This window comes from Phoenix dactylifera, chromosome 3, assembly GCF_051530095.1.
Source record: "Phoenix dactylifera cultivar Ajwa chromosome 3, Ajwa_hap1_PhDact_Kaust_v1.1, whole genome shotgun sequence".
NCBI classification, from domain to species: Eukaryota; Viridiplantae; Streptophyta; class Magnoliopsida; order Arecales; family Arecaceae; genus Phoenix; species Phoenix dactylifera.
The window spans coordinates 39,250,092-39,275,904 of record NC_143192.1 but is presented as its reverse complement, the minus strand read 5'-3'; the positions used below and the strand labels follow the sequence as shown (position 1 = coordinate 39,275,904).

Here is a 25,813-nt window from a genome sequence, read left to right as displayed (position 1 = left end):
TCCTCTGGATTATCTGGAGAGTTACAGAGCCCTCATGGCACTGCAAGAATCCTCTTTAGGCTCTGGTGTGCAAGGCTTTTCCTGCAACCCTCCGAAGAACGGCCCGGCTCTGATTTTCCGGGATAAAGCCGAGCACCGTGCTCTTCTTCGAACAGCTCGGCAGGCAGTTTACGGCCAACTTTGCCATCAGCAGGTGCCAGCAGTGAACGTCAGATTCTCTTCTCGACATCAAGCAGAAGGACGGAGAATCCCTGAAAGACTATATCGATTGCTTCACTACCGCTGCATGGGAGCTCCGCGAGCTCGATCAATCTATCGCCATGTTGGCATTGAAGACGAAAGCTCGCTCTTACAAGTTTCTCTTCTTCATTGAGAAGAATTTTCCGGCCGACTTCAAGGAGATGATGGCTCGAGCTCGAAAGTATGCAAAGGTTGAAGAGGCCATGGCTTCTCGGCGAGACGCCGCCGAACAACCCTCGAAGGGGCAGAAGAGGCATCACGAGGAACGTGGTCGCCCGAGGAGCTGGTCACCTCGCCGCGAGAAGAATTTTCCTCGAATGAGGAGTTAGCCTCGCCCGAGACCGCGACCCCGACTGAGATCACTACCTCGGCAGAGAACACCACCAGGGAGGTACGGAAACTATACTCCCCTCACTGCTACTCGGTCCAAGATTCTCATGGAAATAAAAGGCCAAGGCTATCTTCGAGCTCCAACACCGATGCGAGAGTCGAAAGCTCGGCAACACTCTAGAAAGTATTGTCGCTTCTACGAAGATCACGGTCATGACACCGAGGAGTGCTTTCATCTTCGAGACGAGATTAAAGTGCTCATCCGCCGTGAAATACTCAACCGGTTCGTACATAACCGGCGTGACGAAGGAGCACCAGCGGAGAACGCCGTGCCACCTGAAGGTCAAAATGATAATAGGCCCATTGTTGGCACCAACACCATAGGAGGAGGCCCTGCCAAAGGGAGCTCGGTTGAAGAACCAGCCTGGAAAGAAGACCCTATGAAGCATCAACGCACGACAGAGGCCATCTCGTTCTCGGATGAAGACCTGAAAGAAGTTGAGACTCCTCAAGATCATGTCGTGGTCATCTCTATGGTTGTAAACAAATTTGATATAAAATGTACTTTGGTTGATAATGGAAGCTCAGCAAATGTATTATCTTATGATGTTTTCCATAGAATGGGAATGGCGGAGGATCAGCTCCGAAGAAAGAATGCTCCGCTGGTCGGATTCACCGGGGATTCGGTCCCGGTCGAAGGCATAGTTAACTTACCTATCACGGCCGGGCTTGCCCCCATAAAAAGTACTGTGAGGTCGGACTTCTTAGTGGTCCACGTGGCTTCGGTCTACAATGCTATCCTCGGCCGACCAAGACTCAATGCCCTCCGGGCCGTGGTCTCTACTTATCATCCGCTAGTGCGATTCCTCACCAAATAGGGAGTCGACGAAGTTCAAGGAGATCAAGCAACAGCCAAACAGTGTTACATGGCGACACTTAAAGCAAAGCAACCGGTTGAAATGCCAAGTCAAACAAAATGACCGGCTGAAGCGTCAACCCCAGTCTCGGCCCAGGCACTGCCCATCGACCCATTGCCCTTTGGACCTGTCGAGTCTGGCTTTTAGCCCTTGAAGAATTGTTCGATTTGTCACCTTCGTCTCTCCATTAGTCTGGGGGTGAGCGACCGAGGTGAAGCGATGGTCGATGCCGAGCTCGGAGCAGAATTTTCTGAGGCGGGCATTATCGAACTATCGACCGTTATCGGATATGAGGATGCGGGGGAGCCCAAACCTGCAGATTATCAATTTCAGACGAAGTCTTGAATCTTTAACTCAATGATTTGGGCCACTGCTTCAGTTTTGACCCACTTGGTGAAATAATCGATGGAGACAATAAGAAATTTTCTTTGTTCGGTGGCCTGGGGAAATGGTCTCAATATATCGATCCTCCATTGGGCAAACGGCCAAGGGGCACTGATTGAAGTTTGTGGAATTGAAGGTTGGCGCTGAATATTGGCGTTCCGCTGGTATCGGTCGTACTTTTGAACGAGTTTGTGGCGTCTTTCTGAAGTATAGGCCAATAATATCCTTGGCATAGAATCTTATAGGCTAAGGCCCGACCTCCTAAGTGGTTTCCGCAGATCTCCTCATGAACCTCTCGCATGATATAATCTGCCTCCGAAGGACGGAGGCATTTGAGGAGAAAAGACGTGAAGGATCTGCGATAGAACTTGCCTTCGTACAGGAAGTATCGGGAAGCCAGGCGTTTGATCCGGCAGGCCTCGAGCTCATCATCAGGAAAAATCTCATTCTGTAGGAAGTCGACAAATGCATCTATCCAGCTCGGCTCGGTTTCAACGCAGAGGACTGGTTCAGGCTCCTCGGTGCTTGGTGTTTTGAGGTATTCGAACCTTATGGTCTTCGGAAGTTCGCTCATGCGGGAAGTTGCCAGCTTTGATAGCTGGTCAGCTCTCGCGTTCTCTGCTTTGGAAATATGCTGGATGTCGAAGGTGGTTAATATGGAGGTGATATCTCGCACCTTTTAGAGATATTTTTGCATTGACAACTTCCTTGTTTCAAAATCTCTCAAGACCTGGCTTGCGATCAGTTGGGAGTCACTGAAGACCTTTAGGCTTCTGACCTCGAACTCTTTTATCAATTTGATCCCGGCAATGAGCGCCTCGTATTCTGTTTCGTTGTTAGAGGCAGAAAACTCGAAGCGTAGGGCTTGTTCCATGACCACCCCATCTGGGCTGGTAAGAATGAGGCCTGCGCCACTACCCCTCGAGGTTGAGGAGCCATCCACGTGTAGAATCCATGGTTGCTTCGGGGTATCCTCTTTTGGTGGGAGCTCGGTCTTGGGGTCATCTGGCAGGGTGCATTCCACTATGAAGTCCGCAAGCACTTGTGCTTTGATTGCGGGCCTTGGGCGGTACTCGAGGTCGAATTCTCCAAGCTTGACCGCCCATCTTGCGATTCTTCCAGCGCAATCCAACCGTTGCAGAACTTGCTTTATGGGTTAGTCGGTTAATATGGCCACAGTATGAGCCTGAAAGTACGGTCGGAGCCTTCGAGCTGAGATGAGCAACGCATAGACCGTCTTTTCTAATTTGGAGTGTCGGATCTCCGCATTCCGCAGAATCCGGCTGGTGTAGTATATGGGTTTTTGAGATTTGTCTTCCTCTCGAACTAGGATCGAGCTCATTGCTACCAGGAAAATAGCCAGGTACAGAAAAAAGAGCTCGCCCTGCTGAGGTTTTGTAAGCAATGGAGGGGAGGCGAGATGGCGTCTCAGCTCTTCAAAAGCTTGTTGGCACTCTTCGGTCCATACGAAGTTGTTTGGTCGTTTGAGAATCTTGAAGAACGGGAGGCATCATTTTGCTGACCTTGAGACAAACCTTCCTAAGGCCGCAACTCGTCCGGCGAGTTGTTATACTTCTTTAACCATCCTCGGTGGCGTCATCTTTTGTAATGCTCAGATCTTTTCAGGATTCACTTCGATTCCGCGTTGGGTCACCACGAAACCGAGGAACTTATCCGAGGTAACTCCGAAGGCATACTTCATGGGGTTGAGCTTTATTGGTACCTTTTGAGGATGGAGAATGCCTCGTTGACGTTGGTTATGTGGTGCTCGGCGGTCTGGCTTTTTACCAGCATGTCATCTACGTAGACCTCCACGTTCCGACCTATCCGGTTCTTGAACATTTTGCTGACCAGCCTTTGATAGATAGCCCCGGCATTTTTCAATCCGAATGACATTACCTTGTAACAGTAGAGGCCTCTGTCAGTGATGAAGGCCGTCTTCTTTTCATCCTCGGATGTCATCCGGATCTGATTATATCCCGAGAAGGCACCATGAAGGTCAGCAGCTGGTGTTCCGAGATAGAATCGACGAGCTGGTCAATCCTAGGAAGGGGGAAGCTGTCTTTGGGCAAGCTTTGTTTAAATCGGTGTAGTCCATGCACATGCGGCATGTTTCATTAGCTTTCTTTACGAGGACTACATTGGCGAGCCAGTCCGGATAAGAGATTTCTTGAATGAAGCCGGCCTCGAGAAGTTTGTTGACCTTCTTGGCTGCTGCTTCCTGTCGTTCTGGCGCGAAGTTCCATTTTTTTGCCTCACGGGCTTGTAGGTTGGTTTCACTGGAGTCGGTGAACCATAACCTTAGGATCTATTCCAGGCATATCGGTGGACGACCAGGCGAATATATCCGTGTTGGATTGGAGAAAGTTGATCAAACGATCCTGCTCATGAGGGCTTAGGCCGGAGCCGATCTGTACGGTCTGCTCCAGATGATCTTTTCTCAAGGAGATTTGAAGAAGAAGCTCACCAGGCTCCGTCCGTTGCTTCTTAGGCTCGTCTCGTACCTCCAGGGTCTCGATGGGCAGTGCCTAGGCCGAGATTGGGGCTGACGCTTCAGCTGATCATTCCGCTTGACTTAGCGTTTCAATCGGTTGCTTTGCTTTAAGTGTCGCCATGTAGCATTGTTTGGCTGTTGCTTGATCTCCTCGAACTTCGCTGACTTCCTATTTGGTGAGGAATCGCCCGAGCAGATGATAAGTCGAGACCATGGCCCGGAGGGCATTAAGTCCTGGTCGGCCGAGGATAGCGTTGTAGACCGAAGCCACGTAGACTACTAGAAAGTCCGTCCTCACAGTACTTTCTCTGGAGGCGAGCCCGGCCGTGACAGGTAAGTTAACTATGCCTTCGACTGGGACCGAATCCCTGGTGAATCCGACCAACGGAGCATTCATTCTTCGGAGCTGACCCTCCGTCATTCTCATTTTCTGGAAAACATCATAAAATAATACGTTTGCTGAGCTTCCATTATCAACCAAAATGCGTTTTACATTAAATTTGTTTACAACCATAGAGATGATCACAGCGTGATCTTGAGGATCCTTGCAGTGCCATGAGAGCTCTGTAACTCTTCAGATGATCCAGGGGATCGGTGGTCCCGTTGTAGGGTTCTATCTGGGTCATCTTGAATCTTGGTGGGATCGGCTCGTTCTCGATTAGGCGGGAGAAAGGCGACTTGGTAGTGAAATCGGGGTTGCCCTCATGCCTAATTCTTTGATCCCGAAGCACCTCGATTTACTGCTCGAGTTTTTCGACCTTCTTGTCGAGTTCTTCACCTTGGAAAGTCGCCATGGTGGTCCGTTCCGGTACCAACTGACCCGAGGTCGATCCGGCTTCTAAAGGCTGCGGCCTTCTATCCTGGTGGCTCCTTAGCAGCTCTCTCTGGGGAGACGCTCGGGTAGAACCCTGGGGACGGCGTCGTTATCCATTGTTGATCCTTGAAGAGTCATGGGGATCCCGGCCTTAGGACACATACCCATCTGGAAGAAGTGCCGATTGAACGTGATCCCATGGAGGCGTCACAGGAGGAGCCTCCACTTGTTGCAGGCCTTGGACGTGCTGCACTAGCATGTTAAATTGCTCAGGTTGGATCTGCGGAACTTGATCTGTCGGAGCCCTCACGAGTGACCAGGGCTTGGTGCATGATGCCGGGAGGCATTGGAGGCTCCTCTGCTCCTTAGTCTCATAATCACGACTCGGTCCCTTCCTCTAGCGCCAACCATTGCTGAAAATTGGACCTGGGGGTGATCGTGGACTGAGGAGGAGGAGCTTCAGCTGCGGTGTGGTGGCAGACAGCTGTCTCCGATGGACCTGCAAGAAGCTTTTGGCCGAAGGTTCCGACGAAGGCCCTCCGATGCTTAAGTCAGAGAGGGGCTTTTTATGGAGAGAAATAATGGAGATTTGTTTTTGAGCTGGAGGAGAGGAAGATCCCCTCTAGAGCTTCCTCCCTCTTCTTATAGGAGGGGGTGCAGCTGTTACCTGCCATCGGATGTGATTGTGTGAATCAATAAATTACCGTAAATGGTCCGAGATTTCGGGCTAGCTGGCGATCGGTTGAGATCGTGTGAATTCAAGCGTTGACAGCCGTTGAGGTGGAGATTGTGGGATTTGATCCCGGATACGTGGGACTTGATTTTCGGTGGAGTGGGGGTTAGTTTTCCCCTTTGACTGGGTCTTTCTTGGCTTTGAGATCAAGCGAGCTTAACTCAGTTGAGACCATGCCTACCGAGGTCTTGACTGCTGAGGTCATGCTTGTCGAGGTTGTGAGCGCTGGGGTCATTCATGTCGAGGTCGAGCGCGCTGAGGTCTGGCGCGATGAGGTTGGGTATGTTGAGGTCGAGCGCACTGAGGTTGTGACTGCCGAGAGCATGTTTGCTGTTGTCACGCTCGCCACCATGTTTCGGTGCTTTGACCATGTGCTCCGGGTGATCCACTTTTCCCCCCAATAATAACTTACTTTGCAAACGCACATCATACACATGGCACATGGTGTTGGCTTCAATGTTAAAGAAATAGTAAGGTTATATAAGAAAATTAATATATTTTGATTATTGAGATTTTGTAAAAATATCTTTTTGTTTATGTATATTGAAGCACAAATTCTTATTCTTTTTTTTTTGGATAAAATAAATTTTTTTTTCCAATCTGCTCTGTAGTTATAGGATCGTTACGTCCGACTCTAAAATGCATACACATGGCACACATAAAGATTTTCTAATTAGTAGCTTTAGAGTGAAGATATAAAGATCTAGTAAAGTTCAAAAGCTCATTCTTTATTAGAAAAAATATTTTTTATAGATATAAAATTAATATATTTTTTTTGAAATTATTTATATTTTTTTATGTCTACGTACAAACGTGCAAAAAAAAAAAGCTATGTAAAACTGGATGTATAATTTTTAAAATTCAATATGGTCTTTGGAAAGATAAAAGCAATCATTGAGTATCAGAGATCATAATGTAAAAATTGATTATGCATTTCAAAATTTGTGAGAATAAAATTTTTTGATTTTATATTAAATCTATAAGAGGCCGATAACAATTTGAAACAAAATTGGTTCGAGGGATATGTTGACCTATAACTCGAGGTATTGACATATGTTGCCTCAGATACAATTCCCTTTTTTTTTATGTAAATGCTGGCAATGCTACCTAAGGACAACCAAACCTAAAATATCGGCCTGGACCACCCAACAAGATCACAAAGGAGGGCATGATTCCATCAGAAGTATTGATGCATGCAAGGTTAAGAATAATTTTTTTATAAAAAAATTAATATAACAATAATGATTTTGCTACTTTTGAAATATAAATTTAGAACCCTGCGCTTGGAAGCAGAATCATTGAAATTATCACTAAATCTAAATCTAATTAAATTTTCAATTAGACAAGATACCATCTAACAAAAATAAATGACCTAATAAGAGTCCCAGCTACAATCCAGCAATTGATGGTGTATTCGAGCTCTACTATGACAATGTTGTTGATGCATGAGGGAGCAAGGTCAAAAAGAAGATTTGGAATAAAATTTATTGATATTGCTTGCATAATTTTGGAATATAAGCTATATAAATAATTTGTTTTATTAGTAAGAGGATGAGGATAGCGGCAGCACAAAAAGAGAACAAGAAAAATACATGAAATTGCTAAATTTTTATATCCAGTAAAAATTGAAAATTAGGAGAAAATTTCTCTAAAAATTATACCTTGTTTTTTTATTTTTATTTTTGTCTCCCCCCCCTTGGATTGGGGTGCAGCATAGCATTACTCTGGAGTAAAATATCAAAGCCAGCTCGCATATCCACAGCGTGGCGTTTTATTGCCCCCATGACCTCTTCTGGTTTCCCCTCGTCATTCTTGATTCTGGCGGGAAGAACGAAACCCCATAAAAGGCGGCTGGGACCAAGAAAAGCCCTAAACCCTTGCCCGGTCCCTCCCTCCTCTTCCGTCTCCCCACCAAAATCCCTAGAAAAACCCCAATCCCCAGCATGCACCGTGTGGTAACCAGCTCCCTCGTGGCGTCCTCACCTCGCTGGCTCTCACTCGTGGGTTTTCTCCGATCTTCCACCATCCGGAGGTTCTACAAAACGCCGTTTCCAACGTGAGTTTGGGTCCACAATCGCTCTCTAATCTTCCCCTCTAATCCTTTTTCTTGCCTTTCTTTCCCCTTACGCTGTCGTTGATAGTGTTTAGAGAAGTTCTTTTCAATCTCCGATGCCTAAAATCGGAGGGCATTATTAATATTTCTTGGGTGCTGGAAGGAATTTGTCATTAATGTACTGATCGTATGCCTCTGCTTGAAATCGTTTGAATCTGGTGATTTTAGTCAATCTTCAAGAACCCTAGCATATGAGATTTTTTTGAATTTGGGTGGTTTTGATCAATTCTTCTTTAAACACCATGTATTTCTACCAAATTTCTGCTGACGGTTGTGTTTTTTCTTGGTTGATGGCATCGTGCTTGTTCTTGATGGGCTGGTGGATGTGTTCATGTCTATCACTTGTCTTAAAATCCGAAATCCAGACAAGTAAGTTTATGGCCTGAAAAAAGAATTACTCTAATTTACATTAACTGCTAAAGAATAACAAATGCATTCTGAAAATCATAATTATAGTTAATGTTTCAAAACATATGTTCGAACTGTGGGAAAATGCATTGGAGATAAGGTGTTAGGGCAAGGTCTTGCTACTTGGAAAATTACAAGTGTTCTGGCTAGGTGCTTCTGCCAAAACTTTTGGGGTTTAGGTCATATATGCACCATTTCCAGCCAGAGTAAGTACAACACTGAAGAAGTGCAAGAGAATATGGTTGCCTTGGAATAATAGTTAGATGTGCCATGTTACTTGAGGTTCCTTAGTGTGCTTATATCGGGGTGTAGCTTAATGCAGCCAAAGAAGTCCTAACCTACTGATGAAAAAGTGATTCGATGTGTGGTTTTAAGATTTGAGTGCATAATATACTAGTTAAGAAATATCTTAAGTAAATTTTTCAAGCTAGTAATTGCTGAGAAGCTTTAGGCAATGTTTGGATGTTGGATAGCTAACTGGGTGGTGGACATTTTTAACTCTGGGTAACTTTCCCTTGATCACTTATCCTTGGGTTTGTAATATCCCTTGTTTGGTTGAAGTTTGAGGGTTAATGGTTAAGTTGTGGGAAAAGTGCAAAACTAAGAGGAAGAAGAGGGAGTTCTAGGGCTTAAACTTATTTCACCTAAGAGTGGGGCTGACATAAGTTTGCCCAGGTTAAACACTTTTTTGGTATGTTGATCAGCTAGAATTAACCTCCCATTTTTGTGCAATATTTGGCTGGTAAAGTGAATAACCATCCATTGACTACTGCTTACAAGCATCTAGAAACTGCATTAATGGTTTGGAACAAGGTTTGCAAAATCGGTATCGGTGACCATACTCATCAGGTGCTAGGTTGGTGCGATACGGTATGGTACTGACTGACACATAGTACATATGATCGCATGCTGTGCTAGTATTCCTAAACTACAAGAGAGAGAGAGAGAGAGCGAGCGGAGGGGGAGGGAGGGGGGGTGTACCTGAGGTGGTGCCGGACATGGTGGAACCATGGAGGTGCAGGATGCCAGGGAGGATGAAGCATGGGGAGTTTAGGGTTTAGGGCATACCTAGGGTGATCCTTTGGGGAAACTATGCAAGGGGATTGGCGGTGGAGATTGGAGGGGCGACTGATGGGGGCAGTTGGTGAGTGTGATTAGTAGGAATATTAGCTGGAGCCATCATCGGGAGATCAAGGCATCGGAGAATAAGAGAGAGAGAGAGAGGAGAGAAGAGATCAGGTTACTTTTAAAGGATCGGTTGGTTGGCTTTGCTGAATCAGGTCAATATCGACCAAAATTGAGTGGAACCGAAAAGTTCCGCTCGGACCGGTTTGGACCATTTCTTGTATTGCCCTGAATCAACACACATAACTGACCCAGTTCCACATTTTGCATCTGTTCGGTGTGGTATATCTTTTCGGGTCTGTTTTGCAGACCTTGGTACTTTGGAGGTGCAAATTGGTTGCAAAGTGGTATTTACATCTCAAGATCTGGTAAATGGTTTTAGCGATCGTATCATGATGGTTTATGGCGTTCTAGAATGACCTTTTGAAACTTTTCAACAAATTTTTTGAATATTTATAGATCATGTCGTCATCATCATCATTATCATCCATCACAAGGCTGTGATGAATTGTGTGGATTTGCATCATCATTGTTTTTACCATTAAGTGAAGTAACTGGATCCTTTAGACATTTGCTTGATATTCTACTGAATACTCATTCTTGCTATAATTAGGCTTGCAGAGAAGGCTTTTTACAAATAAATGTAGCTTTTGAAAAGAGATTATTTACTCTTGCTAGATAAAGATCCTCATTAGAGATCTTGTTGTAGGAATTTCAACCACATGTCTTGTTTTGAAGCACTTGATTAGCGTAAGAATGTAACATCCCTTAGTCTTGCTTGTAAGTTGTGGGATTGGAACTATCAGATTTGGTAAGGCCAAGTGGGTCGGCAACCTACTGCTTTGTGAGCCCTTTGCCAACATATGTAGTGCAGTAGGCCTCAAATATGTAATGTAGTAGGCCCCAGCATATGTAATGTTGTAGGCAATGAGGACAATCCAATTGTTGATAACTGGTCTTTTTTTGTGTGTGTGTGTGGGGGGGGGGGGGTTGCAGATCGATTTCAATGGTTTCCTGGGAGAATCGGGTTTTTCTCAAGTCATATTCCTACACAACTTGATTGAGGAACACTACCTTACCATAAGAGAGACAACTTTGCTTAGAGATATGAGCTGAGTTGAAAAAATTACAATTTTTCCAATTAGGTACTTATATAATCCATCCATGCATTTTGAAACACGAGCATCTTTAGCCCTTTCAAAAGTATATTCTTATGAAATTTGGTTATTTTGTGATACTTTACATTGTGTAAGAGATTTTAAAATTTGAACCAATGTAAAATAATAATATACCAACATATTTCAAGAAAAAATTTCCCCTGAATACCTGCAAATCAAGATCTACTTGCTTGTATTTTAAGTACTGAAAAAACATTTTCAAAGCCAAATTTATCACACAAGAGCAAGCTTGATCAAAAAGGATATAAGAAAAGAGTATGATTATTGCCTATATTTTTATTAAATTGTGCTTGTCTAGATAATGTTTGGCTCCATAAATTACTCTTGACAACTCCAAAAATTACTCTAGTTTCAGACCTGAACTTTTGGATTTGAGTTTTGGAATTTTGGTCCAAACTTTAAACCATGTCTGGAAGTGTCAAGGGAAATGGAGAAAGCAAAAATATTAGAGAGATGAGCCAAACGTGGGTCAAGGTTTGATGCCTTCCAGAAACAAATATGGATGAAGAGCAGTCAAAGGGTTGTAAGAAGAAGACGAAACATAAAAGGAGCAGTGTAGATTGACTGAGAGACATTTTATGGCTGCCTGTTTTGACAGAGCCTTTTTTTGGATATCCAAGGACATGATATACTTCTTCTCTGTTACATGATCTCCATATAATATCAGCATCGTTTATATTCTTCCCGTTCTCAGATACATACTGATACACACTTGTACTGGGACTGATATTTCACATTAATAGTCCTTTCGTGGGAATGGTGAGATATCTTATGAGAGTTGGTTGAGATATGCATGTGACAAAAGCATAATACAGTCTAGATCTGTATATGAAGATTTCTTCTATATGTAAGTAGCCTTTGTTGTTCTCCTGCTATTCCTCCGAAAGATTGGATATCATATATCTTGACATTTTTGTTTGTTTGTTTAGGATTTAGTTGATGATTAACTAACATATGATTATCTATTTCTTGTGGGGTTTGTTCAGAGTACACGTTACCTTATTCATTGTCTTGCTTGTGCATTCTTAGATGGTGTTGCAAGCTTGTAGAGAGAAAATATTGTTCTAACTCACATGAAATTCTGGTTGGAGTGCCTAAAGCTTCTAGAAGATTAAAACAATCAAAAATTCTTTATGAGGTAGACAATCAGTCACACATTTTGTGGTGGAAAGAGGTATGTACATGGATTGAATTTTGGATTTCTTTTTATATGGCTCATAATGCATGGAATGTTCTCTGCTCTCTAATGTTATATTTCTAATTTCAGAAAATGCAGATGTGCAAAAAGCCTTCTTCGGTTCAGCTGATTAAGAGGCTTACATATACAAATTTATTAGGATTGGATGTTAGCCTGAGAAATGGAAGGTGAAGATAATATTGTCTAAATTCATGACATATTTTATATCTACTATTTTCTTGTCTTTGCAACACAACTGCACATGTTATAACTCCCAAAAGTCACTTGTTTTATTTGATTTTCACTTTTTTTGCCAACTGAGTCTGGTAATTTATCTTCATACCCGCGTAAACTGTGTACCTCTTGACTTGCTTTATTTGGCTCGGAATCAGCACTCGATATGAAGGTATACAATGATGCACGTGGAACTCTTCTTTGTTTCCCGGTCTCAGTGATTTGAGTTGAGCATATTGTCACCTTGGCTATCATATAATTAATAACGAAATTTCTTTCTTTTGTTTGTCTTGAAATTTTGCCTGCTGAATAGTTACTCTCTTGTGCCTATTCACGTAAACTCCTTTGCACCTCTGTATCTACATTTTTGTCTTCAAACGGGTAACTTATCTGTTCCATCTTCTCTTTCTCCCTCATCTTTCTTGTTTAATAGATGCTTGGCCCAAAGACTTGCTATTTCCTTGTCTAAATGACTATATATCTCATGACATGTTCATGCTTTTTTCAACAAGAGATGCTTGCTTTCTACCTCCTCCTATTCTTTGTCTTTCTAGGACACAATATATTGTCTGGCTTTCATCTGGTTTCTATTTTCTGCTAATCACTGTTTCCTGCTACTTTCTTGCTGCATTTGATTTTTCCTATTTTTCTCTTGCACATGTTTTGGGGATTTTGCTTCATGTTGCTCGATATTTCATTCTTCTCGGTTATCTTTCAGCCTATTGTTTGCATAAGTTAGTTGTCAAGAGTCAAGACCAAACTTTCCTTGAGTATTTTAATATTTTATATGCTTTTAGAAAATTCTCTTTGCATTATAATGTTTCTAAAACATAAATTTTTGTGAATGCAAAAAAAAAAATCTCTTTGCATTATAATGATCGATACGTGATATGTATGGATTGTGGATTATAGATCTGATATTCATTTGGAAGGGAAACTGGCATTTCCCATTCCTTTTTACATTTCTATCTCACCTATAAAGTTTTAGTCATTTATCCAGCACATCTTATAATAAGGTACTTCATCTTGGCCAGCCACTCCTGGATGTAATCATGTTTGTCATGAAGACTTATGATGTTATAGCAACCATTATAGTTTTTCCCATATTCCTCCATTACATTATGAACTGAAATAATGCCCTATAAATACGACCATTATATATGCGCTATAATTCATAAACAATACAATGACTGTAAAATGGTTATAATGGTTGTGCTTTTGACACTGTCTAAAAATTAAACTATTCATTTCTTATTATTAAAATTTTAGTATAAATTAGTCAATTAGATATTGAAGGAATATCATTAGTTTAGATTATGCAAAATGTAGTAATAGCTAGTAATTACTTATCTGATATCCATTATAAAATTTAAAAAAAATGATTTTTTTTTGCCTAATTTGTGGCCTGATATTGCATTTAACAATTAAAAAACTTTTGACTGTGGTCATTGGATGGCCTTTGTAACTTAATAGGAACCATGCACTGTGCCTAGACCATGAGGCTGGGTTATAGGCAGAAGTTGCATTAAGTAATGATTGAGATCAATTTCTTGGTTTAATCTCATCAGGTTTTGCTATGCTAATTCTAGCTGTTTATTTTAGATATGATGCTCCATAAAGCATACTTGTGTCTTTTTCAGCGATAACATCAAGATCATTTTATTTTTTATAAGTTAATATTTCTTTCTGTCTTTTGAAATTTGAAGAAATGATTATGTTCTGTGCAGCTTAAAAGAAGGAACTCTCAACATGGAGTTATTGCAATTTAAATCGAGGTTTCCCCGTGAAGTTTTACTATGTAGAGTATGTTTCCAGGCTCTATTGATTATTACTAGTAAATTGTGTGCTTTTTAGTTTATTTGTTGTGTCTCAAAAGTGAACATTTTTTTTTATCCTACATTGATTAACCATATTGATGCATCACAAATTCCTTAATTTCCAAAGCTATTCTTTTTCATTATATCTACTTTCTCTAGGATTGATTATATCAGTTATTTTTTATCAATCTGATTTTACAAAACAAAGTTTCAAAAAATTGATTAGACAAAGTGAGCCTATAAAGCGAATGTAGGCAAAAAATATAACAAATACTGTCACTTAAATGACAAAAAGAAAAGAAAGAACTAGTAATATGTGAAGGTAGTGGAGCCACAAAATAGATTAGGTCAGACCGACATAATTTTGAATTGAATATTCATATTTGATCAAGACAAGTATGGATATGAATCAAACGTGAATCTCATCCATGCATGATCTGGATGTATGGAATTATGAATTTGATAGGACTTTACTGATTGCCGTATTCCCTTTACAAAATTATGATTATACATGCAATGAAAGGCCTTTTAAATTGAGTTCATGTTGTTGATCATGATCTGCAATATCTAGAATATCTAAAAACAAGAAGTCATGCATTCGGACTTTCTAACCTCTCCATCAAGTGGATACGAGAAAAAAAGGCAGTAATAGAATTCAAGAGCGAAGATATGTAATTATGGCCAATTCCTCAGAAGATTCTTCCACAATGGACTCTGATAAGTGAGATTTCGAGTAAGTGTTTACAGAATCTTCTTCTGTCCGAAAAAATGATTCATCGAAATAATGAGTCACCCGTTCCATTGATATGGACACATCTGAGATCAACAAATGCTCGGGAGTTCCTCTATTCAATCCTTTTCCTTCTCCTTGTTGTTGGATATCTCGTTATATAGGTCATATAAATTGAGCACCCAAACAGTTGATCTTAATCTAGACATCTTAAAATTCACATTAATGAAGATTCAACTGATTGGGGTGCTTTTGAACTACAAATCAAATCATCACGTTTTATCATGCGACTGACATTGATCGTTTTGGAAACACTTGATAATAAGTGGAAGATCTTAAACTTTTGATGTTTGATATTTGGGCATTTTAGATGTTTTGGATCAATTTCAGCAGTGCTCGGTTTTCGGTTTAGATGTTGCATCATTTTGTTTTATTATAATTTGGTTGAGGCTTCATCCTACCAATAGGATTCCAACTTACCTCTCTCTCTCTCTCTCTCTCTTGCAGACATTTTCTTTATCTCTATCTATATCTATATATACTTATGCACATGCATACAAAATCATAATATATATATATATATTTATTTATAAGTGCATATATATGTATTTGGATTCAAACTTTACGTTAACTCATTGGAAAAGGAGTTAATGATTTTAAAATCAATTATTGGTCCCCAAATTGAAGATCCAAACTGTTGAACAAGATATATTTATGCAAAGCTTTCTTTTTTATTATCCATGAATTTTTTCAGCAACTTATTCATTTTGATATTTTACTATCAGATGTGTGCTTATTCCTTCTCTTCAGCATCTAGGAAATTCAGTTTTACTTTTTTTGATGCTTAAACCACTAATAAAACCCTGGCCGTACATTCCTTGTGTTATGGTATATTGATATATAACATCAGTTATAAGAGGCATTCATTTCTAGATGTCGATTCTTGATGATGAGGGACCTAATTTCTGTAACTGCTTTTCCTCTCACTAAGCTTGGTTCTCAGAATTCTGTTGTATTTTAGGTACATTTAATCTGCATTGGTTTATGTTTTATGATGCATAAATATCAATTTTACTTGCCTTTCTTTTTCTCGGTCCCTGACATCTGTTGTGTGTTGCTTCTCAATGTTCTAATTCAACTACAATTTTGACATGTATAATACTGTGGTGGAGTAGTAGCTAATACCTGCTATTTGCAGTTGATTAGCTTTCATTTCTCTTGCACTGAAGAATATGAGCAATTTTGTAGTTCTTGTTGAGGAGAGAACTGGCTTCTGTCATAGGATATATGCTCCTGGCAAGCATGCTATGCTTGACATTCCATCATTGACAAAAAGGGCATCAAGCCCAGACCTCACAGAAATGCATAAAATTGGCTTTTCAGGGAATTTAGGTAACTTAGACACCTTTATCTGTCATCCCTTTATTTTAGTATAACATTCAATGTAGAGGTGGTAAGTTCTGTCTGTCTTTAATCTTGCTAATATATATTTTTTAAGTTCAAAAGCGACATGAGTAGACATTATCATGGTCTGCTATCTTTCATTCAGGTTGGAGATTTCTATGAAGCAATTGGATTTGATGCTTGTGTTCTTGTTGAGCATGCTGGTTTAAATCCTTTTGGGGGGTTGCGGTCTGATAGTATTCCAAGGGCTGGCTGCCCTGTTGTGGTATGTATTTCACCTGCTGAAATCATTTCTCCTGGGTTTTAAGTTTTTGGCATACTCCGAAAACTGAATCAGTAATCATCAATTGCCTTTTGTAAGTTGTTTCTTAGTATTCTATTCAATATTTCTCTGATGATGCTTTTCCTTTTTTCCTTTTTCTTTTTTAAATTGCCAAAACAAAATGAGAGAGATCACCAAAATGAGAAAAAAAAGCAGACATTGATTTTGTTAAAGTTTTTAACTGATGAAATTAGTATTTCTGTTACAGCCTTCCCCGTTAAAGTCAGGCATATTTGTCTGATGGCACTTTCAGTTGCCATGTGAATTTAGATAATTTATTTTCTGCTGTGCATTTGATTTATTGAAGTGGCATAGGGAAGTTATATAACCAGTACAACTTATTTCTAAGAGAAACTCTAGGTTGCAAATTGTTTCACTACTTATCTAGTTTCTTCTGTGACATGGTATCTGATAATTTAGGCTTAGGTTGCTTGGTCATGATCTCTTCAAAATCTTTAACATACCATCACATGATAACATATGCCGCATTCTACTGACTATTCTTTAATTACTATGTTTTTTGGCAACTGCATTCTAACATATTGATATGATATGACTTCCACAGAACTTGCGCCAAACATTGGATGACTTGACTCGAAACGGGTTTTCTGTTGTGAGTTACTGTGAGAATTTGGCTATCTTTGTTACTTGTACCGCACGACTTCATTTAAACATTGTATTCTAGCACAACATGGAATATACTTCCAGAGATGAATGTTACCAACTTCTAGCAAGTTTGTCTTCTAATGAGATGCATATCCATTGCAAATGCATTTTAACATATGGTTTCATATACTGAGACAGCTCTCGTTGTTATTTTGAGATATATTTATTGCCATTTGATCAACAACTTAGAGATACATATTTAATGCCTCATAATAATTAATACCACTAGATAAGTTATTTCTATAATTAAATGACGCTATAAGACAGTTAAACTTGTGCAGGAGATGCATTATGTAACAATATATAATCATGATTATCAAATGAAATAAATGATATGAATATATAACTTGCAATAATGGATGCCATGTTAGTTGATCAAAAACTTTGATACCTAGGATTCGTTTGGTTTGCGGGAACAGGAGGGGGGAAATGTGGTCATTGGGAAAATGGAAATATGCCTTATGTTTGGTTGGAGTTTTCAAAAAAGTGAGATGGAAAATTAGCTTTCCTATAGGAGTAAGGTTCCCACATTTCATGGGAAAGAAAAACCAAGATGGGATATGGGAAAGCCGAAAGTCTAATTCCCAGCTGGGAATTGGGATTTTTTTTCCCCAAAAGTGCCGTTAAGTTTTTAGATAGAATGGGGTAAGGTTTTTCCTTTTATTAAGGGCATAACATGTATTTTACACAACTTTTCCAGGAAAGAGATGCTTTACCAAATATAAGCTATTTTAGAATGTGTCACTTTTCCATGGTCAACCAAATATGCAAAAATCACTTTCTCATGCATCATATACCCATGCATCAACTTTCTAGAAAAAAATGGTCCAGTGAGGAGAAATTCTTCTCGTGAACCAAACGAGTTCTTAAAAAGAGGATTCATTGTTGACAGGACTTGCAGCTTGATACAATTAGTAAACACATCCTATAACCTGACAAAACCATACAACTTGGTCCCTCTATCACTTTGCATCCACTGGTGCAAATAAATGCTTTCATGTACTATTTTATGTTTGTACTGATATGTAGCTTCACCCCTCTATTGTGTAAATGTACCTCACCATCCAACATTAAACGATAAAATACTTCACATTAACTTGTGCAATCAAGGTAAGCCATACCGTACCAAATCAGGTGGTATGGGGCATACCATACCATATCGGTTCGGTACCGGTACGCGATACGCCGATACGGGGGCGTATCGCTACTCGATACCCCGAACCGGCTCCTATACCGGGCGTGCTGACACAATAATTAGGTGGCACCAGTATGCGGCCTGGTACCGAGGCAACATATCTTGTGTGCAATTAACCAACCCACAAGTACTAGAAGAAATAGGATATCCACATCCAATCAAGTTGAGAATTGGGCTCTAGGTTTTGTTATGTCCCAACCAAGATCAGAAATTAAATGTGTAAAGTCTAACACACAAGTTAGGCAAGATGCTGATCATAGGAATCAGATTCACAGTCGTTACACGTTACAAAGAAAGTGGGCATACTGAGGGTTATCATGCTGTACAATGTCATTACACTGGTATGAGGGTTAGTTTGGCATACTGAGACTTGGTACGCCCCCCATATGAGTCTTGTGTTGGTACCGGCATTTCATGATATGCCCGATATGGGGCGGTACACACCGGTACAACGAACCCGGCGTTGTATATTGATGCAGCTAGATTATAGTTAATGGGTACTATAGGAGGTCAGGACCTATGAGGATGTGGATGGAAGCAATTGGTTGTGATTTCTATGACCTTGTTAGATGATCCAGGAGGATTTAAGGTCAAGGTTTGCTATGCCGGTATTGGCTATTTTACTGGTAGCATATTGGTACCTTGCGATTACGATATGATACGGTTAGTAAAGTGGCACACACATTGTACCAATACTGCATTCTCTCATGCCCAGCCATGGTAGCAGCCAAAATTGGGCGGTATGAGTCAATACAACACAGAATGCGGAGATATGGAGCAGTTTGACTCAGTTCGGACCAGTTTGGACCGGCTCTACTCATAACAAACCGAAAGTGTCATACTGGTCCTTACTGGTATGGACCTGTACAACTAACCTTGTTTAAGATTAGATGGAACAGGTCTTGTAGCTTTTGGACATGTGCTCATGTCATACTTAGTTTCAGCTTCTGTTTGCATTTGTTATTTCTTACACCTTGCTTCTCCTGTTTATTGGTTGTGTAATATACACAAGTGTCATCCTTTTTTCAAACTTCATGTTGCACTCTGTTGTTTACAATTGAAGCCAATAGTGCTTGACTTCTTCTGTCAGCTGTGCCACTCAGGTATCAGACACAGATCTCGTATCTTGATTGATTGTCCTGTATGTGAATAATTTATATCCCACGAGCATTTATGTTTTGGAATTGCGTGATGTATATACATATAAATTTACATTTCTACATACATCCATACCTATATTTGCATTCAAACACAGGCGGCATTTAAATACATGCATGCACGCATCCACATATGAATATAAGCATTTGTTTATGTGTACATATCGGAATTTCATGTTTTCACATATATGCATGCGCGTGTTTGAACATTTTGTCGCTATTTAATTTAGTTTTCTTTTCTGAGATTCATCGAATATACACCTTGTGTGCTGCCATAAGTTTATAAACTGTAATGCTAATATTTGTTTTGGCAGTGCATAGTTGAGGAGGTCCAGGGCCCAACCCAGGCTCGTTCTCGTAAAGATCGATTTATATCTGGGTAATTAGTTGATAAAAAATTGTAATTGTAATATTGCTTTTGGAAAGTACTTCCATATTTGCTTAGTGTTTTTGGAGGGTGTGATCCTATCTTTTTTTTAATATTCAAAACTCTGGTTTTCTAGAAGATTTGAAGAATGAAAGAACTTTCTGAAAGTCAATTTTTGTATCATATACTCTGTGTCCATCCTCCGAGACAAAATTAACTAACTTTAAAATGGGTGTGGGCGTGTGGCAGAGTTACAATGATGTTTGACCTGTGTATTTCATCCATTCCCTATTGAAAATTCAAAATCTATTGCATGACTATAGCTGGTGGCAAATAGGCTACTGCTACATATGTTAAAGTGAAACCTATCCTCAATTATTGAAATCTTCTTTTAGGATCAAAACCAAGATGAACTTACAAATGCTGAAAAGAACTTATATTACTTCGTAGTGAGATTTTGACACCTCATATTAGTTGTCTGGATGAATTGATTTTTTTTTTTGTAATATGATGCAGAAACATTGTGGGAACCATAATTTTAGTCTTTGGTGGATCATTAGAAATGGAAATAATCTGCACCTATCTTTGTAATGATTGATTGGCTAGATCAAATTGGTGAAATGGTGTCACTTTGCCAAATTTTGATTTAATTTTTCTTTTAGACTAACTGTGAATGGTGATGCATGATATATGATCGACATATTGATATGCATAATACGAGACCATGACAACATGATAAAGTTGGTGTACGTATAGAGATAAGAACCACCATCAATTTTGTAAAAAATAATACTTGAGTATTTTTTTTCCAAGAAAGTTTTGATTCTCATTGCTTGTGCATTTTTCTCTTTTTCTTGTTTTTTTCCCCAAGTTATGATAGTGATTTCCTTTTAATGTCTGTAGCACTATTTCTTCTCAAGTTATGGATAGATAATAAGACATGTCTATAAATGTTTGCACTAATTTTGATTTTGCTAATGTTTTCGCATTATACTCCTTGTTTGCATATTGCTAAATTGTCCTGCTTCGTAACAATTTGTTTTTGATAAACTGGAAATCCCAATATTAAATACCTTTTTGTTGGAAATTCCTCTTTTTAGGATTTATAATTTAGTATCTTTGTTTTGTTTTTTTTTCAACGTATGCTGTTCTCATATCTTTTTTTCTTAAATTTCTAAATTGCAGCCATGCACATCCAGGAAGCCCTTATGTATTTGGGCTTGCTGGGGTTGACCATGATGTTGAGTTTCCTGATCCAATGCCTGTAGTTGGTATTTTTATATTTCCTTTAGTATTCTGATGCTTATTATTTTTCTCCAAGCACTTAAATTTCATTGGACTGTTTTGTTATCAATATGTTTGCCAAGGTGATTGAATCATATCATATATGGCTTAATAAATTTATAATCTCTCTTTATAGAAATCTTTGCTTACACATAAACGGCACTTTACCTTTTTGAATTATTGGTCATCTATAGTTTCAGTCTTAACATCCTAAATCACAATCAACTTTAATTTTTTCTCTTAACTAGGTTGTTCTACATCACATTCTGGATGTGTATGAGCATTATTGTCACTTACTGCAATGATATGTACTAACATATAAGGGAAAACAAAATTTGCAACTAAATGGGCTGCAAATAAACTAACTATGCATTTTATGTGTCATACAATATCAATATAATTGTTGAATCAACGAAAGCACATCTACACAAAGTCTGCTGATTCGATATTGGGACCTATATCGGTCGGTAGGCGGTATGGTACAGTACAAGTCCATACCGTGCTGTGCCGGACTGCATTAAAATAGGGGGGGGAGGGAGGAAGAGAGAAAAAGGAGGGAGAGGGAGAGGGAGGAGAGTAAGAAGGAGAGGGAGGGGGAGGGGGGAGAGAGAGGAGAGGGGGGAGAGTAAGAAGGAGAGGGAGGGGGAGAGGGAGGAGAGAGAGGAGAGGGGGGAGAGATCTTTCCATGACCTGATGGAGAAAGAGAGGGAGGCTCTTGTGAAGTCTTACCACCGGCGAATGTGAAGGAGCATGGTGCCGAGGGAAACAATCGACGAGGAGAGGGGTAGGGAAGCCTTATGGTGACTCGACAGAGTTGCCAAAGGTGACAATTGGCAAGTAGAGGGGGAGGGAAGCCATATTGTGACCCGATGGAGATGCCGAGGGTGACGATTGATGAGGATAGCGGGACGAAGGCCGTATCGTAACATGATGGAGAGGCTCTTGAGGCGGAGAGAGCGGAGAAAGTGGGCGACAAGGCAGGGAAAGTGGGCGAGAGGGCGAAGAGAGTGGAAAGGAGTCTCGAACCTTCTCTCAAGCGAGCGGAGCGATCACGCATCCTTTTATACTAGAACTGAAATGCACGGCTGAACCACCTCGGGTCAGTGCCGATTCAATTCGGTGCAGGCGGAACCATTTGGTTCTGGTTGGTTCAATATTCCTCAGATCCATATAATGCTCAAAGGTGCGAATGAAGAATTGCAAAACATATCCGAATTGCTTGCTTTGGGGCAATACTTTATCGAACAGGTGTGGAACTAGGTTGGCTTGCTGATTCCAAGGTAAGCCAAATCGTCCTGAACTGCTTGGTTTAGGGAATACCGAGCCAAATTGGTTGGTTATCGGGATAGTTTGGTGATTCAGCTTGGTAAGGGCCCGAGCTGCCCCAAACTGAGTGGAAGTGGGCAGTTTTGCTCAGTTCGGACCTCTTACCCTTTTTTCCTTCTATTTTTACTTCTTTTTTCTCCTTTTTCCTTCTTTATTTCCTTCTATTCTTTTTCTTTTCCCTTTCTTTGTTTCCTTTTTTTTCTTCTTTCCTTTCCTTTTGTTCTCCCTTTCTTTCTTTTTTCTGCCTTCCTTTCTTAATAGGAGCTGAGCTAAATTTTGCATTTGTGGATCAGGTTGAATGTGTTGGATCCTAATGCCTTACCAAGTGAATTCAGTAGCAAAAAAAAAAAAATTCATCTTGGAGATAACTCGAGATGCTTTAATATATTTTGGGGTCTGAAAAACTGACAATACCTTATTTGCCATATTAATTTAATCTAGAATTTGAAGTCTTGAACCAACAAGCTAATAAGCATATAAATTGGACCACGATCCTTAATTGTACTTTTGAAAATTAACTAGATTGGCCTAGTTCATGCACAGCTCAACATCAAATTATTCCATTTATATCCTGACATCAAATAAATCTTGCATTGATGCATAATAAATCTGAAACCATTAAAGCATTAGAGGCAAACAGCCTAAATTTGTACCCTGATGATCAAACCTATGATAGAATTCTACATTTCTTCCAACTCCCTTGAGAAGCTCAATACAATTATTAGTTCACAACTTCACATACTATAAATAATTGATAGTGATAATGCTGCTTCATATGACTTAGATAATTTTGTACATGATTTTATTATATAGTAAGAAACAAGATGACAGATTTGTAAAGATAGAATTAACTAGTACCTACATTATTTCCCTAAATCATTGTCTTTCAATCATACTTCTTGATCAATAATTTGTCAAGCTACTTCTTGGATGAAGTCCACTGACCGAATAACATTAATTGATTTATAAGCTACCTCAACCCCATAATGACAGTTAATTGATTCAATCAAAAAAGAGAACTAGAAAAGTTATTATTGGAAAGTTTGTTGTCTATTTTTAAAGATCCATGTTTGTGTGATGGTGTCTTAATGTGCATATATCATTCCATTTTTTTATTTCCTTCTTCTTCTTTCTTGTTTCCTTTGTTCCTTTTTTTTTTCTGCTTGCTTCCTTTTTCTTCTTTCTCTTCTTCCTTTCCCTTCTTTCTTTCATTTTCTTTTTCTTTCCTTCCTTTCGAACATCTATAAAATTGAATTGTCCCTCAAAAATCAAAAAATGAAAAACAGAGAAAGAAAACTAAAAAAATGTTGTATCTGTAGTCTGTACTAAACCGATACATATTTATGTACTGAGTGTCGTACCATACTATCGTATCTATTAGACATCGGTACAATACTTGGTACTAGGCGGCAAACTGGTCGGGTTGGATTGGGGAATGCTTAACCCTGACCCAACTCAATTTCATGCATGGGTCTTGATATTGGACCAGAACCCAATCCTATAGATGATTGGTTGGTTTGGTATGGGAACCAGTCCATAGCAATTCAAATTGATCCAAACTAGTTCGAACCAAGTGGAATTGCCAGATTCCGCTCGGTACCATCCTATATCACCTGGATTCGAGCGGTACCATGATAAACACTGAGAAAAAGGGGCTAGGACAAGAATTGCAGAACCGGCTTGAATTGCTCAACTCGGGGCGTACCATACCGAACTGGTGCGAAGCCGAAACGATTTGCTAGTTTGGCTCGGAAACTTGGGATGTACTGGTCCAAATTGGTTTGAATTTTGAATCATGTGGAATCACCTTGTTTCGCTTGGTACCAAGCCATATTGCCTAGTTTCGGGCGGTACCATGATAAGGAGTGAAAAGAAAAGGGCGAAAAGTTGTCTTAGTATGGGGTGTGTATAGTACATGAAATGTTGCAGTTGTACTGTCTTAAACCGCTTGATTTGGGACGTATCGAGCTGAACTGGGGCGACACTCAGATTGTTCCACCCTATGATTTGGAAAACATGCTTCGAATTGCGCGGTTTGGAGCGTACTGGTGCGAGTTGCCCGGTATGGGGCGAATCGCCCTCTCGCGCTTTAATAATAGGAGAGAGGCCTGAGAAGAGGTCCATGCCTTCTCAATGCCTCTTCCTTTTTTCTAAACCTCCAATAATCTCCCAAAACCATGATAATCTCCCTCTTCATTTCTTCCTTTTTTCTTCTTTTTGAGGCCGGAAAATGGCAATAAAATGGAAAAAAGTGGAGAGGTTATGCAAAAATTTTTGATTTTGTTCATGACAATTTGAGGTTGAGATTGAAGTGTATCCAGGAGGAAGTGGAGTTGAAGTATAATGATTCGCTCCATAATGATTTTGTGCAGAATGAGGATCTTATGTTGGTTGGCTTGAGGGTCAGCAATAGTCAGAGCTCGATGAGCCAAGATTGCCTTTATGACTTGCTAGTTTCAGAGCTAGGGAGTCTAAGGTGGATGTGGAGTAATGGGCAAAATGTAACATTTCAAGCTTGTATCTAGCCGATTAGCCAGAGAGGTCAGCGGGGAGCCGATCATCATAAGGCTCAGAATTGAAAAAAAACATTTAGAGAGAAAAAATATTTGTCGTTGTTTCGGTGTTATTTGAAGTTGTTTTACCTTGTACGCAATTTTTTTCGAAGGTATTGTGGCTGGTTGATAATATTATCAAAAATTAGGTTTACCTTGTTTTTTCGAAGATATTTGAAGTTGTTTTACCTTGTTTTACCTTGTGTCTCTGGGCAGGTTGATAAATTATAGCTGATAATATTATCAAAATTAGGTTTCAACCGGAGAATTCTTTGTTAGTATTTCTTATCTATGATAAGCGGAAGAAAAAATTGTAAAATATAAAAAAGTCAACACTTCAAGTATATTACTCGTCTGGAGGCATCGATATTTTTGTAGGGGTTTCTTCTCTAAAAAGTTCAGTGCGACCCTGCTTTTCAGTGGTTGAGCTGATAACTTCTTCAGCAACTTGAGATAAGAGTGGCATGACGCCTAGACTTTGATGTAAACTGACTTTATGCGATTCACCTTCCCCCAAAAAAATTGTCACCTTGAAGTGGATAGCATTTGTATCAAAATAATTTGACCCATATGCAACTTGAATCCCACTTCATATACATCAAATTTTTTATCAAAATTTTGTACCACCTTAAATTTTGGAAAAAAATAGAAAATTATTGTAATGCATATGCTTTTTCGAAACCCCTTTTTCTTACAAAATTTTGCATCGAAAAACTTTTTTTTTTGCACATAGAATCCCATGGGTAAGGGAGTTTTTTTTATAAAAAAGAATAGCTAAATGGGAGAGTTTTTCTTCCTTTTTTTGGGCTCATATGTATGGGAAAAAATAAATGGAAGCCTGCATAC

At 39.7% G+C, this 25,813-nt stretch overlaps 1 protein-coding gene across 2 annotated transcripts in view; it reads left to right on the top strand.

The window, feature by feature from the left end:
* The first annotated feature begins 7,615 nt into the window (after positions 1–7,615).
* Positions 7,616–25,813, top strand: part of MSH1 (MUTL protein homolog 1) — a 63,987-nt gene continuing 45,789 nt past the window's right edge. For both annotated transcript variants that reach the window (XR_606288.6, XM_008811444.6), the window contains exons 1-8: positions 7,616–7,968; positions 11,766–11,910; positions 12,004–12,101; positions 13,875–13,950; positions 16,244–16,363; positions 16,986–17,033; positions 19,753–19,817; positions 20,991–21,076. Coding sequence is in view for 1 of the 2 variants with exons in the window: in XM_008811444.6 (XP_008809666.2) it covers positions 7,856–7,968; positions 11,766–11,910; positions 12,004–12,101; positions 13,875–13,950; positions 16,244–16,363; positions 16,986–17,033; positions 19,753–19,817; positions 20,991–21,076 (751 nt within the window). In the remaining variant the exon portion in view is untranslated. The remainder of the gene's footprint in view (positions 7,969–11,765; positions 11,911–12,003; positions 12,102–13,874; positions 13,951–16,243; positions 16,364–16,985; positions 17,034–19,752; positions 19,818–20,990; positions 21,077–25,813) is intronic.